This window comes from Cygnus atratus, chromosome 1, assembly GCF_013377495.2.
Source record: "Cygnus atratus isolate AKBS03 ecotype Queensland, Australia chromosome 1, CAtr_DNAZoo_HiC_assembly, whole genome shotgun sequence".
Classification (NCBI taxonomy): domain Eukaryota; kingdom Metazoa; phylum Chordata; class Aves; order Anseriformes; family Anatidae; genus Cygnus; species Cygnus atratus.
The window spans coordinates 44,711,338-44,724,984 of NC_066362.1; the positions used below are offsets into that span (position 1 = coordinate 44,711,338).

The 13,647-nt window shown below is 50.0% G+C and overlaps 6 protein-coding genes across 6 annotated transcripts; 4 read left to right on the forward strand and 2 right to left on the reverse strand.

The window, feature by feature from the left end:
• Positions 1-3,588: 3,588 nt before the first annotated feature.
• LOC118250593 (histone H1.10) lies at positions 3,589-4,507 on the forward strand. Its single transcript, XM_035551849.2, has one exon. It carries the CDS (start codon positions 3,623-3,625, stop codon positions 4,280-4,282), a length of 660 nt encoding a protein of 219 aa, XP_035407742.1. The 5' UTR covers positions 3,589-3,622; the 3' UTR covers positions 4,283-4,507.
• Positions 4,508-5,328: 821 nt separating this feature from the next.
• Positions 5,329-6,030, reverse strand: LOC118250610 (histone H2B 7-like). The gene has a single exon (XM_035551869.2). The coding sequence runs from the start codon at positions 5,992-5,994 to the stop codon at positions 5,614-5,616; it is 381 nt and encodes a 126-aa protein (XP_035407762.1). The 5' UTR covers positions 5,995-6,030; the 3' UTR covers positions 5,329-5,613.
• Positions 6,031-6,229: 199 nt separating this feature from the next.
• On the forward strand, positions 6,230-7,184 carry LOC118250605 (histone H2A.J). The gene has a single exon (XM_035551862.2). It carries the CDS (start codon positions 6,326-6,328, stop codon positions 6,713-6,715), a length of 390 nt encoding a protein of 129 aa, XP_035407755.2. The 5' UTR covers positions 6,230-6,325; the 3' UTR covers positions 6,716-7,184.
• A 3,682-nt stretch (positions 7,185-10,866) lies between these two features.
• Positions 10,867-11,589, forward strand: LOC118250618 (histone H4). Its single transcript, XM_035551877.2, has one exon. The coding sequence runs from the start codon at positions 10,999-11,001 to the stop codon at positions 11,308-11,310; it is 312 nt and encodes a 103-aa protein (XP_035407770.1). The 5' UTR covers positions 10,867-10,998; the 3' UTR covers positions 11,311-11,589.
• A 169-nt stretch (positions 11,590-11,758) lies between these two features.
• On the forward strand, positions 11,759-12,290 carry LOC118250616 (histone H2B 7). The gene has a single exon (XM_035551875.2). It carries the CDS (start codon positions 11,824-11,826, stop codon positions 12,202-12,204), a length of 381 nt encoding a protein of 126 aa, XP_035407768.1. The 5' UTR covers positions 11,759-11,823; the 3' UTR covers positions 12,205-12,290.
• Positions 12,291-12,417: 127 nt separating this feature from the next.
• Positions 12,418-12,989, reverse strand: LOC126913140 (histone H4). Its single transcript, XM_050708165.1, has one exon. It carries the CDS (start codon positions 12,848-12,850, stop codon positions 12,539-12,541), a length of 312 nt encoding a protein of 103 aa, XP_050564122.1. The 5' UTR covers positions 12,851-12,989; the 3' UTR covers positions 12,418-12,538.
• Between the last annotated feature and the right edge of the window lie 658 nt (positions 12,990-13,647).

Consider the following 13,647-nt stretch of genomic DNA (forward strand, 5'->3'; position numbering starts at 1 on the left):
CTACTAGTAGGCAAGGAAGGAAGTCAGCATACATTGCATGATTATGGTTGGAATTTAAGTTCTGTTTTCAGGGAGTAAGGCTATGTTATGTAAGGAGACAAAAGAGATTGGTTAGAGGTGCTGAGCAGGAGGAAAACAGAACCTGCATTTGAGCAGGATGCTTGGAAGGGAGAAAGAGAAAAAGGAGAATTTTCAATCTTTGCTGTTTGGTTGAAATTTGGTATAAAATGAGTAACATTTAAATAACTGTTTCTTCACATGGAAACTGTAAAAAAATCATCATCATCAATCATCATCATCAATCATTACCATCAATCATTATCATCATTATCTCACTCAAAAACTTCTGTTTCAAGTAATATTGCTTGGCCATAAGAAATTTTTCTATGAGTTTGAAAAACTGTTTTCTGTTCCATACTCATTGATTTGCTAAGTTAAGTGCTGAGATGATTATTTTCTTTATCTTTTTCTCTCATCTGTAAAACACCTGGGGCAATAACCATGCTATTTGTGAAGTAGATTTTGATTAGTCTCTAGAAACTGAGAATTGCTATTTTGGTTCAGTGTTGCATTTAACAACTATATCCAGAAAAGCTTGTCAGCTCCAGTAAACTTGTCAGAGCTGCCGACAAATTGGTTTTATCTAATTAACTGAAAATTTTCACATCTACATGCAGGGGAGGGAAAAAAAATGTAAAAAACAACTCACTTTTTCACACCACCTAAATCTCTAGAGGCCTACCCTTTAAAACTTCTGCAGAAATAGTTGGTAAGACCAAGAAAATTGTCAGCTCTCAGAAGTAGGCCAAGGATAAGGCTTTGGGTGGAACAGGGCAGGTTTGATGGTTGAGGAGCAGAATAAAGTATAAAGGATGCTGACACTTAATGCTGGAGGCCAACTGCCAAGAGTTCATGTGTCTCAAAAAAACAGGGAGCAGCAAAGAACTTGAGAAGTACAACTCCAAATAGTCAGCACCAGGAGGAGAGAAATAATTTTAAAAAATTAACCCGGACCCGTCTAGAACTAAAACCGGGAGAAATCCAAAAATCTGCTCCTTGCAATCCCCAAACCGGGACCTTCTTCACCATCTTCCCTTACCAAAGCCGAGGCGATCTTGTTCCTTGAGGTCTTGGCTCGGGGCAGGCGCTGCCATCCCGATCCGCCGGCATCCTGCGTGGGGGGAGCCCGGCCAGAGCCGCTCCTTAGGGAGCAAACCCCAGAGCTGCCCTACCGCCTCTCTCCGCCTCCTGTCTCCATCCCTAACCTACAGCCCATTTAAGGGGAGAGGGAGGACATTGTCTTCTGGTGCTCTGAGGACACATTTGCAAAGAGCGAGCTTGGAGAGAAGCGTGCTCCAAGGTGCGGAGGTGAGGGATGGAGCTGGAGCAACACCCGTGCCTGGGGCTGCCCAACCCCAGCTGCTCCCAGCGTCCTGGCCAGTTTGCGTGTACCAAGCCTGACTTGTAGAGATCTAGCCCTAAATCGTCCGAGCTACAGATTAAGGTACATTAAGCACCCTCCAGCCTTGTTCCCAGAAGTGTGCGTTACATTAAGCAGATCCGAATACCTGACAACCCTGGCTCTGCCTTCTGTGTCACTTACAGCCTGATTCAGCTGCATGGACATCTTCATTCCACCAATCTGGAAAATTATCACAGTGCCTTCATCTTACTACTCGCAACAACCTTTTTGCCTCCATGAAACTTTTTCCTATTATTCATTTAGATTACCAGCCTGAGATCCCAAAAGCTGTGTTTTCTGTGGATTTGCTCTGGTTGCTTCTCTGGGAACGACATCACGTTCACAAGAAAAGAGTGGCAGATTTCACAGCCCAATTCAAGGTGCCATTCAGTCTGGCTTTTACAGTAAGGTACTGAAAAGCCTAATTTTCCCCTTTCTCTGCGTTTACCTCCCTCTCCTCACTTTCAATGTATTTATTAGCTGGCATAGATGCAGACACAGCAATTAAATATAGAACTAAATCAGAATATGACAAGTGAAGATGACACTCTAGCTACTCTAATGTATCTCATTTCTCCCTGACGTTGTAATATACCTCATTTCAACCAAAACTACACACTGTTCAGAAAAATTTAATGGTATCTTCAATATTTGATCAATAAAACTAAATATCAGGGCCTTTTCTAGCATTTTACTTGACTTTTAGAGTCTCAAATTCATAAGTGCTGGAAGAAATGCTTCTCTGCTGAAATAGCACACTGACGTTTTGCATGGCTCATATTTACAAAGTATGGGGCAAAACATTAGGTTTGGTCTTAATTTGATCTTTTCAGTGAAGGAGTCTTCTGATTAAATCCAAAAACACTGACAACAATCCGTAGTGCTCCTTAAAATTAATAAATAGCTAAAAAAAAAAAAGAAGAAGAAAAAAAGAAAAATTATTTTCTGCCATCACTTTGTAAGATTTAATAATTAAATGAAAATCAAAGCTGATTCTTATTTATGAGGATTATCAGGAAAATATTTAACTATTATGAGGATTTGTAAGAAAACTTAAATTGACGATTATTTTCCTTTGCCTTTAAAGAAGAGAGTGTCAGGTTTTCTGAGTACTGTGGAAAAAAAAAAAGAGTCTATATGCAAACATTTGTAAGTAAAATAAAGTCTGATTCATTCTGCTCACAGAGGCCAGATTTCCATTTTATTGTATTTATTTGGGGATAAGCGAGGCTTCAGCTTGCTCCATTAATGTTTAAGAAGCGTGTGATACTTATTTGTGTATCTATACCTGTTTGACTTTTTTACCCTGCAAATCTGTTTACTTAAGATACAATAAGATACAATAAGATAAGATTTACAATAAGATATTAACAGCTTCGTTTTTATAAACACAAACTGTTTTCTGCCCCAATTAAAAAAATTAAAATAAAAAAAATAAAAAAATAAAAATCCTGCCATTCATTTACAGCACACCACAAAAGACATCGAGCCATGACAAGTTCCAGACACTTCTAAGTAGTATATATATTCTTCTGAAGGTCTCTTATCTTCCTCAAACATGAAATTCTGTGGAAATACAGTATTCTTAATAGTTTAAGATGTGGTTAAGGGAGCCGATTCTTTATCCATATTCAAAGCTCAGCCATGAAATTGTGTTACTTCCTTCTCTTCAAAATCAATTTATGACAAAAGTATTGAAGCTGCCCCCTCGGTACCTGTCCTAATCTGGAGAAAAGCCCCTAAAGAACACCCCAGCATTACGGGGGAGGTTTTTTAACTAGGGGTTTTATTTTAATTTAGAAGGAAAAACAAAAGTTCGCCTTCCCCGGGGTCTCCCTAGCTGCAGGACGGGAGGTTAAACGCATCTTTTTTCCCTCATCGTGGGTGTCTACAGCGAGAAACTCCCCCGAATGAAACTTCACACTCTTCTCTTTACTCCCCGAAGAAACGGGGGTGGTTTGGCAGCAGGCATTTTCCAAAAATTATGAATTTATAACTCCGAAGAAACACAGACTCGGAGGACGAAAAGCTCTTCCTGGCTAACAGTTAGGCGGGCTCTGCAAAGCACCAATCACAGATCACCGCTTCGCTATAAATTCAGGCATCGGGGTTACTGTAGCCCAATTACTTTCTTTTGATTAGGAAGAAGTCTCGGCAGCGATGTCGGAGACCGCTCCCGCCGCCGCGCCCGCTGTCGCGGCCCCCGCCGCCAAGGCCGCCGGCAAGAAGCCGAAGAAGGCGGCGGGCGGCTCCAGGGCGCGCAGGCCCGCGGGCCCCAGCGTCACCGAGCTGATCACCAAGGCCGTGGCCGCCTCCAAGGAGCGCAAGGGGCTCTCCCTCGCCGCGCTCAAGAAGGCGCTGGCCGCCGGCGGCTACGACGTGGAGAAGAACAACAGCCGCATCAAGCTGGGGCTCAAGAGCCTCGTCGGCAAGGGCACCCTGGTGCAGACCAAGGGCACCGGCGCCTCCGGCTCCTTCCGCCTCAGCAAGAAGCCCGGCGAGGTGAAGGAGAAGGCGCCCAAGAAGCGGGCGGCCGCGGCCAAGCCCAAGAAGCCGGCGGCCAAGAAGCCCGCCGGCGCCGCCAAGAAGCCCAAGAAGCCGGCGGTGAAGAAGAGCCCCAAGAAAGCCAAGAAGCCGGCGGCTGCTGCCACCAAGAAGGCTGCCAAGAGCCCCAAGAAGGCGACCAAGGCTGCCAAGCCCAAAAAGGCAGCGGCAGCAAAGAGCCCAGCCAAGGCAAAGGCAGTTAAACCCAAAGCTGCCAAGGCCAAGGCGGCCAAGCCGAAAGCAGCCAAGGCGAAGAAGGCGGCGCCCAAAAAGTGAAGTATTGAAGTGGAAATACTTAAAACCAACGGCTCTTTTAAGAGCCACCCACTACTGTCCGAAAAAGGGCTGATACACTCGGTCATCGTGCTCCGCGCCCGCAGCGGTGCTGACCACACGCAATTATCCGTGCGGGACGGAGCGTTCGGCTGTGGGAAGGACGGGACGCCGAGCTTCCGGCCGTGGAGACTTGGGAAAAATAAAGTTTGCGATCCCTTGGAAAAAGCTTTCTGCAGGCTGGCTTTTTTGAGCACCGCAAGGGGGTGCCTTTGTTAAAGGGACCGGTTAGGGCGGGTGTCGCTGTGGGGCGCGCAGGTTTCTCTCGGTGCTTTAACCGGCACAGCGCGGTTCCTAACAGCAGCTCCTGCCGCACCTTTTAGGGACCGTAGCCGTCGGCACGGCTCCCCCGCGTCCTTGGCAATGACCTTTCCGCTCGGCAGCGCCGTCAAGGGTCGGCGGGGCGCCTCCTAATTTCTGCCTGACCTCACAGCACCGCTTCTAGAGCAGGAGCTGCCGCCTGTCCTCCCCGCAGCACGGGCGCAGGGGCTCTGCCGGGAACTGTCCGAGCCGCGCCGGGGGATCTGGAGCCGCAGCCCGGGCGGAGCGGCGCGGGGCTCCCCGCGGCTGCCGGGGCTCAGCCTCGGGCCTCTTCTGATTGGCTGAGGGGGGGAGCCGCGGCCGCTGATTGGTCGTCTGGGAGAATTCGAAAAGCCCGCGCTGCTGCCGGCAGACGGAGTTTGTTCCCGGTCCACGCGTCCCCGGAAACCTCATCCTCCGAAAGCCTCCGTCCCGCCTCAGGTCTGTACTCTTTTCCTGGCCTTCAGGGTTAATTGCTGTCTCTCAAAAAGAAAGAAAATAAATAACCCTGGAGGACTCCTAAGACTACTACGCAAAAAAAAAAATAAATGCTTTTTTAAAAATATCATTCGTCTTTTTTTTTTTCCCAAGTGGATGTGTTAATGAAGCTCTTAAGACATTTGTTAATTTCTATTTGTAATCGACTGGTGTGCTTCATCAAATGAAAGTCATTTAACGGTACTACTTGCATTTATTGGAACAGGATTTATTCTGAAGTGATTGTCAACACATCTTAAACTGCTTAAAGGTATAAGATATTGACCAATAATTCCAGAGATTAATCTTTTCATTTAGTGCAAACAATTATAATTGGATTTAAGAAGGCAGGTTTTTTTTTTTTACCTTCCTTATGTCTTTTGTTATTTTTCAAGCCGATTAAACATTGAGACACGCTACTGTGTTAAAGCTCTTTCAGGGAAAACGTGGGTGGCTCTGAAAAGAGCCTTTGGGTTAAAAACAGGATCCGCGGCGCTCTACTTGGAGCTGGTGTACTTGGTGACCGCCTTGGTGCCCTCGGAGACGGCGTGCTTGGCCAGCTCGCCGGGCAGCAGGAGCCGCACGGCCGTCTGGATCTCCCGCGAGGTGATGGTCGAGCGCTTGTTGTAGTGCGCCAGGCGCGACGCCTCGCCGGCGATGCGCTCGAAGATGTCGTTGACGAAGGAGTTCATGATGCCCATGGCCTTGGACGAGATGCCCGTGTCGGGGTGCACCTGCTTCAGCACCTTGTACACGTAGATCGAGTAGCTCTCCTTCCGTGCTCTCTTTCTTTTCTTGTCACCCTTCTTCTGGGTCTTGGTGACGGCTTTCTTGGAGCCCTTCTTGGGCGCGGGCGCGGACTTGGCCGGCTCGGGCATTTTGACAGCGCTTTCGCCCCGTACGGAACAGGAACAGCAGCTGAGATAGCTGCGGCGCCCCGTATTTATAGCGCTGTTATGCAAACACAGCGGCTCTGACTCGTGCCGCGCGATTGGACGCCGGTGCGCGGCCGTTCCTTTGTGTCTATTGGCGGCGGCGCGATCCGGTCTCGCATTGGCTCCTCTCGCCGTGCCCGCTTCCAGCCAATCACCGGGGCTAATCCCGCCCAGGGAAGGGATAAAAGGCAAGGGCGCAGGCGCCGGGAAGGCTGCCTCGGCGTTCTCTTGGCAGCGCGGTGGGTGCCTGGTTCTGTGTGGTAACAGCAGGGCGATGTCTGGGCGCGGGAAGCAGGGCGGTAAAGTCAGGGCCAAGGCCAAGTCGCGCTCGTCGCGGGCCGGGCTGCAGTTCCCCGTGGGCCGCGTGCACCGGCTGCTGCGGAAAGGCAACTACGCGGAGCGGGTCGGGGCTGGAGCGCCCGTCTACATGGCGGCCGTGCTGGAGTACCTGACGGCCGAGATCCTGGAGCTGGCGGGCAACGCGGCCCGCGACAACAAGAAGACGCGCATCATCCCCCGCCACCTGCAGCTGGCCATCCGCAACGACGAGGAGCTCAACAAGCTGCTGGGCAAGGTCACCATCGCGCAGGGCGGGGTGCTGCCCAACATCCAGGCCGTGCTGCTGCCCAAGAAGACCGAAAGCCACAAGGCTAAGAGCAAATAACCTCAGCCAACGAAGCTGCTCAGGTTTTTTGAAAGCATAATATAACCCAAAGGCTCTTTTCAGAGCCACCCACGCAGTCAGAAAAGAGTTGTGTTGCTTCTTTGTGATAGTGCTTTTGGTTTCTAGGGTTTCTTCTTTGCTGCCTTTGTTTTCACAGAGTTAAATCTATGGTCTGTAACAGTGTCTCAATTTTAGGTTCCTACATAAGATGTCAGATACTTAATTATAACTCATCCTTTTCAACAAAGAAAAGCTGAATATATTTGCAGTTTTGTACTAGATGCTTTTTTTCTTGTAAGTACTTGTTTTAGTCAATCTGTTCAACATTATTGACCTTCTAAATTGCATGTTACGGGTTTATGCTGTGAAATTAAGGGGGGTGAGAGGTAGCTAAAAGGTGGGGAAAATACCATGGTACGTTGTAAGAAAATAGGTGAATGACCTGACTCCACGTAACTATATCTAACAATGAGGAAAGGTTTCCTTAGCAGGCCTTTGGCCTATTTAAAAAAAAAAAAAAAAAAGTAAAGTTTAACTGTGGCTGTACTTTGTTATTTAGGTATTGAATTGGGAATGCCTTAGGGGATATAACTTATTTTGATCTGGACCCTTAACAAGTCAGATTTGGGCAGTAAATCACCAACTGTAGAATCTTTTCATTCAGAAGAAACTGGCAGTGATGTGTTCCTGTTTTAAGCAGGATTTTCAGATGTGAAAGTCTCTTTAAATTACATCAGTTAACAGTGGGCAGCATTACATGTGTAAATCCTATACTTTTCTGGCACAAATGTCACCCAAGAACACAGTGCTAAAGCACTTTGGATTCTCTGATGTGGATTATTAGAAAGACTGCTGGATTCCTCTTGTGAAGGTGTTCCCAGAAGCTGCCCATGACTGCAGTGAGGCCATAGCTCTCACCTGTGCAGCGGGTCTGTCCCCTCCATCCCCTGAGGAGGAGGAGCAGAGCTCTAGAGGAAGAAAAATACCACCTATAGCAAGGCAAACACCCCCCAGCTGTAGGAGAGATGCTCTTTAGGTAGGGCTCTCATATCTGAAGTTGGATATTGGGGATAATTTTGGAGAGAGAGAATGGAGGAGAGATACCTGGGGCAGAAAAGTGCTCTGACCATGGTAGCAGTATCTGTGCTTAATGGTTCTGTTCTGCAATGCTATAAAAAATGTGTTCTAACATGCACATTTCTTTTATATTGAGTCTCCAGAACAGAGAGTTCTTTGTGTATCTGTGTGTTTTGAGGATTGCAATAGCTGGATTAAAGCATTGCAATGCCATAAAAAGCCCAGGGGTTGGAGGCATCTGTACCCAGGTGTGGGATCAGATCATGAATGAGGTCCTGGACATGGCAATCAGTTGGAACCATGGGAGAGGGCCCCTGCCCTTTGCTGCATGCAAGGGTAAGTCCAGTGTGGCTCACACAAAAAGAAAAATTCTCTGACCAGCAATTCACCATTTTTCCTCTACAATCTCATTCTAAGCACTGCCTATTTCTCTCAACGCTCTTCTCAAATCTGTAATTTTACCCTCTGTAATACTTATGTCCACCTCGAAGCATTCCCTATTTTTGTTCTTAACTACTAGTGGTTGTACCAGTTGTGACTCCTGTGCTGCAACCACACTGAGGCTCCAAAGCTGTGTGTCCTATAAGTCAGATAATTCTGAGGTAAAATGAGTTATGTGATAAGAGTTCTGGCCAGCCTTCAGTAATTAAAGACCAGTGGCTTTCAGGCAAATTATACTGGATGAAAAAAAACAAAACCCTCCCCCAAACAATGTAGGTTAATTAGATTCATCAGTAACTCAGTAATGCCAGTCTATATATCAAGCCTTAGAATTGCATAGGTTAAAAGCAAAATTAAAGATTTGTGTATATTTTTCACCTTTATTTTCAATGTTAAGAATAAAGGCATGCTAAAAAAAAAAAAAATCCCACATCTCTTTAATTTGCATTATTCCAGGTGTAATAGATATAGACACAGATATAAATGGCCACTTAACCTTTCAAGAAAATCAAGGGTAACTTTGAAGTCATATATAATTCACTCGTGAGGATTTATTTTTTTTTTACTTATGATGATGTTTGATCCACGTAACACTTGCTTTTCCCAAGCCACAGTGAAAGCAACTTTATGAGAAACTTTACTGAGCAACATCTTTTTTCTTTCTGCCTCAGGTGTTTTTTGTATAAGAAAAGCTGCTGGTCCATGACAGAGCTGGCAATATCACTAACAGAAACACTTGGAAACACCTGTCTGTGGCCACTACAGGCAAGGCAGCTACCCAGGAAGTATGATATCGAAGTATTTTAAATATGCTCCACACCTTGGGGAAAGGGGGTTGCAGTAACCAATCTGTAAGCTACTGGTCTCAGCCTCTGCACCACTGTTCTGCCAGAACACTTTGGAAGGTGATTTTTCTGGTGTTTCAGTGCTTATACTGCTAGAGCAGAAAGTGACACAAGGATATTCACCCTGCGCTAGGAGTTATGACGAAATTATAACTCTAAAAGAAGAAAATATTTTCTGTAATTCCTTTCAGATTTGTTAAGTATTCAGGTGGTGGTTTTAAATGTTTTGACACTCCACTGCTTCAGGAAACATGTCTAGACACAGAACTTCAGGTATAAAGAACAAAGCAGACCATGCAGCCAAATGGTAATTGTTGGTACCAGCTTGGCAGGTCCACCATGGGCATGCCTTCCAGGTGCTGTGTGAATAACTTCAGTCCTTTCTGTTCAGTCACAAGGTGACAAAATAAAAGCTGCTTTTACCAATTCAGGTCATATACATTTGATAGGTAATTCTTTCACTTTATCTACAGTGAGTTTGAATTGATATGAAATTGAAATTGTTGTAATAGTTATAATCATAGAAAAAACTTGTACTTTCTTGGATACCTGTAAATTAAAACATGAAAATCTCTACCATATTGTCCCACCAATTTAATATATTCTGCCAAGAAATATAATGGAGATGTGGCCTAAGTGATGTAAATTATGTTCAGAAATTAAATTATATAAACATCTGTACAAATTTAAAAGGAATTCAATCATTTTAAGAGGTAGAGAGGTTGGACATGCACAAAATGCTAATAGTATAAGTAAATGGCAAGTGTCACTATCAAAGGTTTTATTCTGAGTGTAAAATAAGATTTAAAAATACCTTGTAATATGTAGGCTCTTCAGTCTTGGCTAATTCATCTACTTTAGAATACAGCCTGACATATTCTCAAAAGCATACTTGCCAAGTTTATTAGCAGAGATGTGAAGCAACAAACTTTTTGGCTATGTCAGTTGAAGGAAATATATTTGGTTGTCGTTCTTTTTTTTCAGTGGCCATTCATACATGCTCTGGGAATGTTCATAAAGTTTTCTTTCATTTGCTGTCTCCAGCCACGCATTAGCGAGCAATTCCCCAATTCGGGGGCAGCGCTGGGGGGGGGGTAGGAACGAGGACCCTCCTGCGTGCCTGAGTTGCGGATTTGCGCCCTAGGAGGCTCAGGGTCGCGCATTTCCCACCCGAGCCCCCCAACGACCGGTCCCCGCGTCGCGTAGCGCCTCGCTCCCCGATCCCCCTCGCAACGAGCTGCGGATGCGGGTACGGAAGCGCCGAACGCTCGCGGCCCGAACTCCGGGGCTGGGCGGACGAGGGGAGCGGCTGCCAGGAGGGGAGCTCCCGAGAAGGCGAAGAAGGCGCGGAACGGCCGCGCTGGCACCGAACAAAGGGAGAGCGGCCGCGGAAATGGCCCCCGCTGGGCCCCCGGCGAGCGGAAGCGGGAACGGGCGGTGGGGTGGGGCGGAGTCATCGCGCAGGGCCCGGGATTGGCCGGATTTTGCCGCAGACCCTCGGGCAGGGCCGGGCCGCGCCGGGGAGCCCCGGGGCTGCTGCGGACCCGACCCCGCGCAGGGGCGCGGCCGCGACAGGGAGGGACCGAGCCCGGGAGGAGCCCGAGCGAGGGCAGCGCGCGGGGAGCCTCGAGCGCGGGGAGCGCCGGGCGGGAGCCCCCGAGCGGGCGAAGCCGCGGCTGAGGGCGAGGCCCGGGGCGGGCGGCGCCGGGGCAGAAAGCGGCCGAACGCCCGGCTCGGCTGCCGGCCCGCGGGAGGGGAGCGGAGGGAGCGGAGAGCAGCGAGCGAGGCAGGGCGGAGCCTGCGGGCGTGCCCCCGCCCCCTCGGCGCCCGCCGCAGTTCTCAACCAGGTCGGACCCCGCCAGTTATACCGCGGCCCGGCGGGGCTGGCGGCGCGCAGTGTGGTGTGCAGGCGGTGCGAGCATGTCTGGGAGAGGCAAGGGCGGGAAGGGGCTCGGCAAGGGGGGCGCCAAGCGGCACCGCAAGGTGCTGCGCGACAACATCCAGGGCATCACCAAGCCGGCCATCCGGCGCCTGGCGCGGCGCGGCGGCGTCAAGCGCATCTCGGGGCTCATCTACGAGGAGACGCGCGGCGTGCTCAAGGTCTTCCTGGAGAACGTGATCCGCGACGCCGTCACCTACACCGAGCACGCCAAGCGCAAGACGGTCACGGCCATGGACGTGGTCTACGCCCTCAAGCGCCAGGGACGCACCCTCTACGGCTTCGGCGGCTGAACTCTCTTCTCATACCATACACTGTTAAACAAAGGCTCTTTTCAGAGCCGCCCACGAATTTCACAACGAGAGCTGTTGATTACTGCCTTCATTTAGGGCAAGTCACTACGCTTATAACCTTCTTTTACAAACATAAGTACGGTGTTTATAAATAGTCCCAGAAAGCACGAACAACAGTTCAAATGTATAGCGTACTATGTGCACACTGAGTTCCGATACTACATTTCGTTAGTAAAAACGCGGTACATATTTCGCTACGTTTTTGAATAAACTTTTTGCTTAAAACGTTACTGACATCATCGTAACGACAAATCTCTGTTCTTTGGACACGTCATAAAAGCCATGATGGCAACAGATCTGAAGTGCCGCTAATTACGTTCCTCTCTTTTGCACCAATAGGAATTGTGCGATTACAATCCTCTAATTTGCATAACGTCCTTATAAATAGGGGACCAGGCGCCATTTTCAGTGTTGTTGTGGTACGGTGAAGAGCTTGGAAAGAAAGTTTGAGAGATGCCTGAGCCGGCGAAGTCTGCCCCAGCACCTAAGAAGGGCTCCAAGAAAGCCGTCACCAAGACCCAGAAGAAGGGCGACAAGAAAAGAAAGAGAGCACGGAAGGAGAGCTACTCGATCTACGTGTACAAGGTGCTGAAGCAGGTGCACCCCGACACAGGCATCTCATCTAAAGCCATGAGTATCATGAATTCTTTCGTCAACGACATCTTCGAGCGCATCGCTGGTGAGGCGTCGCGCCTGGCGCACTACAACAAGCGTGCGACCATCACCTCGCGGGAGATCCAGACGGCCGTGCGGCTCCTGCTGCCCGGCGAGCTGGCCAAGCACGCCGTCTCCGAGGGCACCAAGGCGGTCACCAAGTACACCAGCTCCAAGTAATTCGGTTTAAACTAAACCAAACGGCTCTTTTAAGAGCCACCCCAAATTTTCTTATAAAGAGCTGTAATTACAAATAAACTGAAAAAGATATCTATGGCTCTTTTTCAGAGTTGTCTCCCCCCAAGTTTCCTTGTAAATGCTATAATTAAGTATAACTGAAAGAAATTATTAATTTGGATACTACGTTCGGCTATCTTGAAACATTTAACATTGCAAAAGATGTCGTGATATTATGTAACTACTACTTTTTAATAATCAACAGCTCTCGTTGTGAAATTCGTGGGCGGCTCTTAAAAGAGCCTTTGTTTAACAGTGTATGGTATGAGAAGAGAGTTTAGCCGCCGAAGCCGTAGAGGGTGCGTCCCTGGCGCTTGAGGGCGTAGACCACGTCCATGGCCGTGACCGTCTTGCGCTTGGCGTGCTCGGTGTAGGTGACGGCGTCGCGGATCACGTTCTCCAGGAAGACCTTGAGCACGCCGCGCGTCTCCTCGTAGATGAGCCCCGAGATGCGCTTGACGCCGCCGCGCCGCGCCAGGCGCCGGATGGCCGGCTTGGTGATGCCCTGGATGTTGTCGCGCAGCACCTTGCGGTGCCGCTTGGCGCCCCCCTTGCCGAGCCCCTTCCCGCCCTTGCCTCTCCCAGACATGCTCGCACCGCCTGCACACCACACTGCGCGCCGCCAGCCCCGCCGGGCCGCGGTATAACTGGCGGGGTCCGACCTGGTTGAGAACTGCGGCGGGCGCCGAGGGGGCGGGGGCACGCCCGCAGGCTCCGCCCTGCCTCGCTCGCTGCTCTCCGCTCCCTCCGCTCCCCTCCCGCGGGCCGGCAGCCGAGCCGGGCGTTCGGCCGCTTTCTGCCCCGGCGCCGCCCGCCCCGGGCCTCGCCCTCAGCCGCGGCTTCGCCCGCTCGGGGGCTCCCGCCCGGCGCTCCCCGCGCTCGGGGCTCCCCGCGCGCTGCCCCCGCTCGGGCTCCTCCCGGGCTCGGTCCCTCCCTGTCGCGGCCGCGCCCCTGCGCGGGGTCGGGTCCGCAGCAGCCCCGGGGCTCCCCGGCGCGGCCCGGCCCTGCCCGAGGGTCTGCGGCAAAATCCGGCCAATCCCGGGCCCTGCGCGACGACTCCGCCCCGCCCTCATCCCCCGCCCGCCCACCGCGGTTCCGTTCCGCGTTGGGCGCCCCGGGCGATGCTTTTGAAACACACAAATCCGTGCCCGGCTGCTGGAGGCCTTTCTCAGGCAGAGCGAAATAATCTCTGCCTGCCTTTCCCTATCCGACCTCCAGCTTCTTCTTATCACTGAGTGTCGCGCTTGGTGGGACGGAAGTGCTTAGCCCTCATGAAATAGCTTTTTCCTTTTAAAATGTTCCGTAGCATTTCCTTCATGTGGATGAGAACGCCTTAGGTTCACCAGCGCGCACACACGCACGTACACGTTTGTCATGCCTTATCCT

Bases quoted from the DNA above. Each gene is read 5' to 3' on its own strand.
- LOC118250593 (XM_035551849.2), top strand. From the start codon at position 3,623: ATGTCGGAGACCGCTCCCGCCGCCGCGCCCGCTGTCGCGGCCCCCGCC.
- LOC118250610 (XM_035551869.2), bottom strand. From the start codon at position 5,994: ATGCCCGAGCCGGCCAAGTCCGCGCCCGCGCCCAAGAAGGGCTCCAAG.
- LOC118250605 (XM_035551862.2), top strand. From the start codon at position 6,326: ATGTCTGGGCGCGGGAAGCAGGGCGGTAAAGTCAGGGCCAAGGCCAAG.
- LOC118250618 (XM_035551877.2), top strand. From the start codon at position 10,999: ATGTCTGGGAGAGGCAAGGGCGGGAAGGGGCTCGGCAAGGGGGGCGCC.
- LOC118250616 (XM_035551875.2), top strand. From the start codon at position 11,824: ATGCCTGAGCCGGCGAAGTCTGCCCCAGCACCTAAGAAGGGCTCCAAG.
- LOC126913140 (XM_050708165.1), bottom strand. From the start codon at position 12,850: ATGTCTGGGAGAGGCAAGGGCGGGAAGGGGCTCGGCAAGGGGGGCGCC.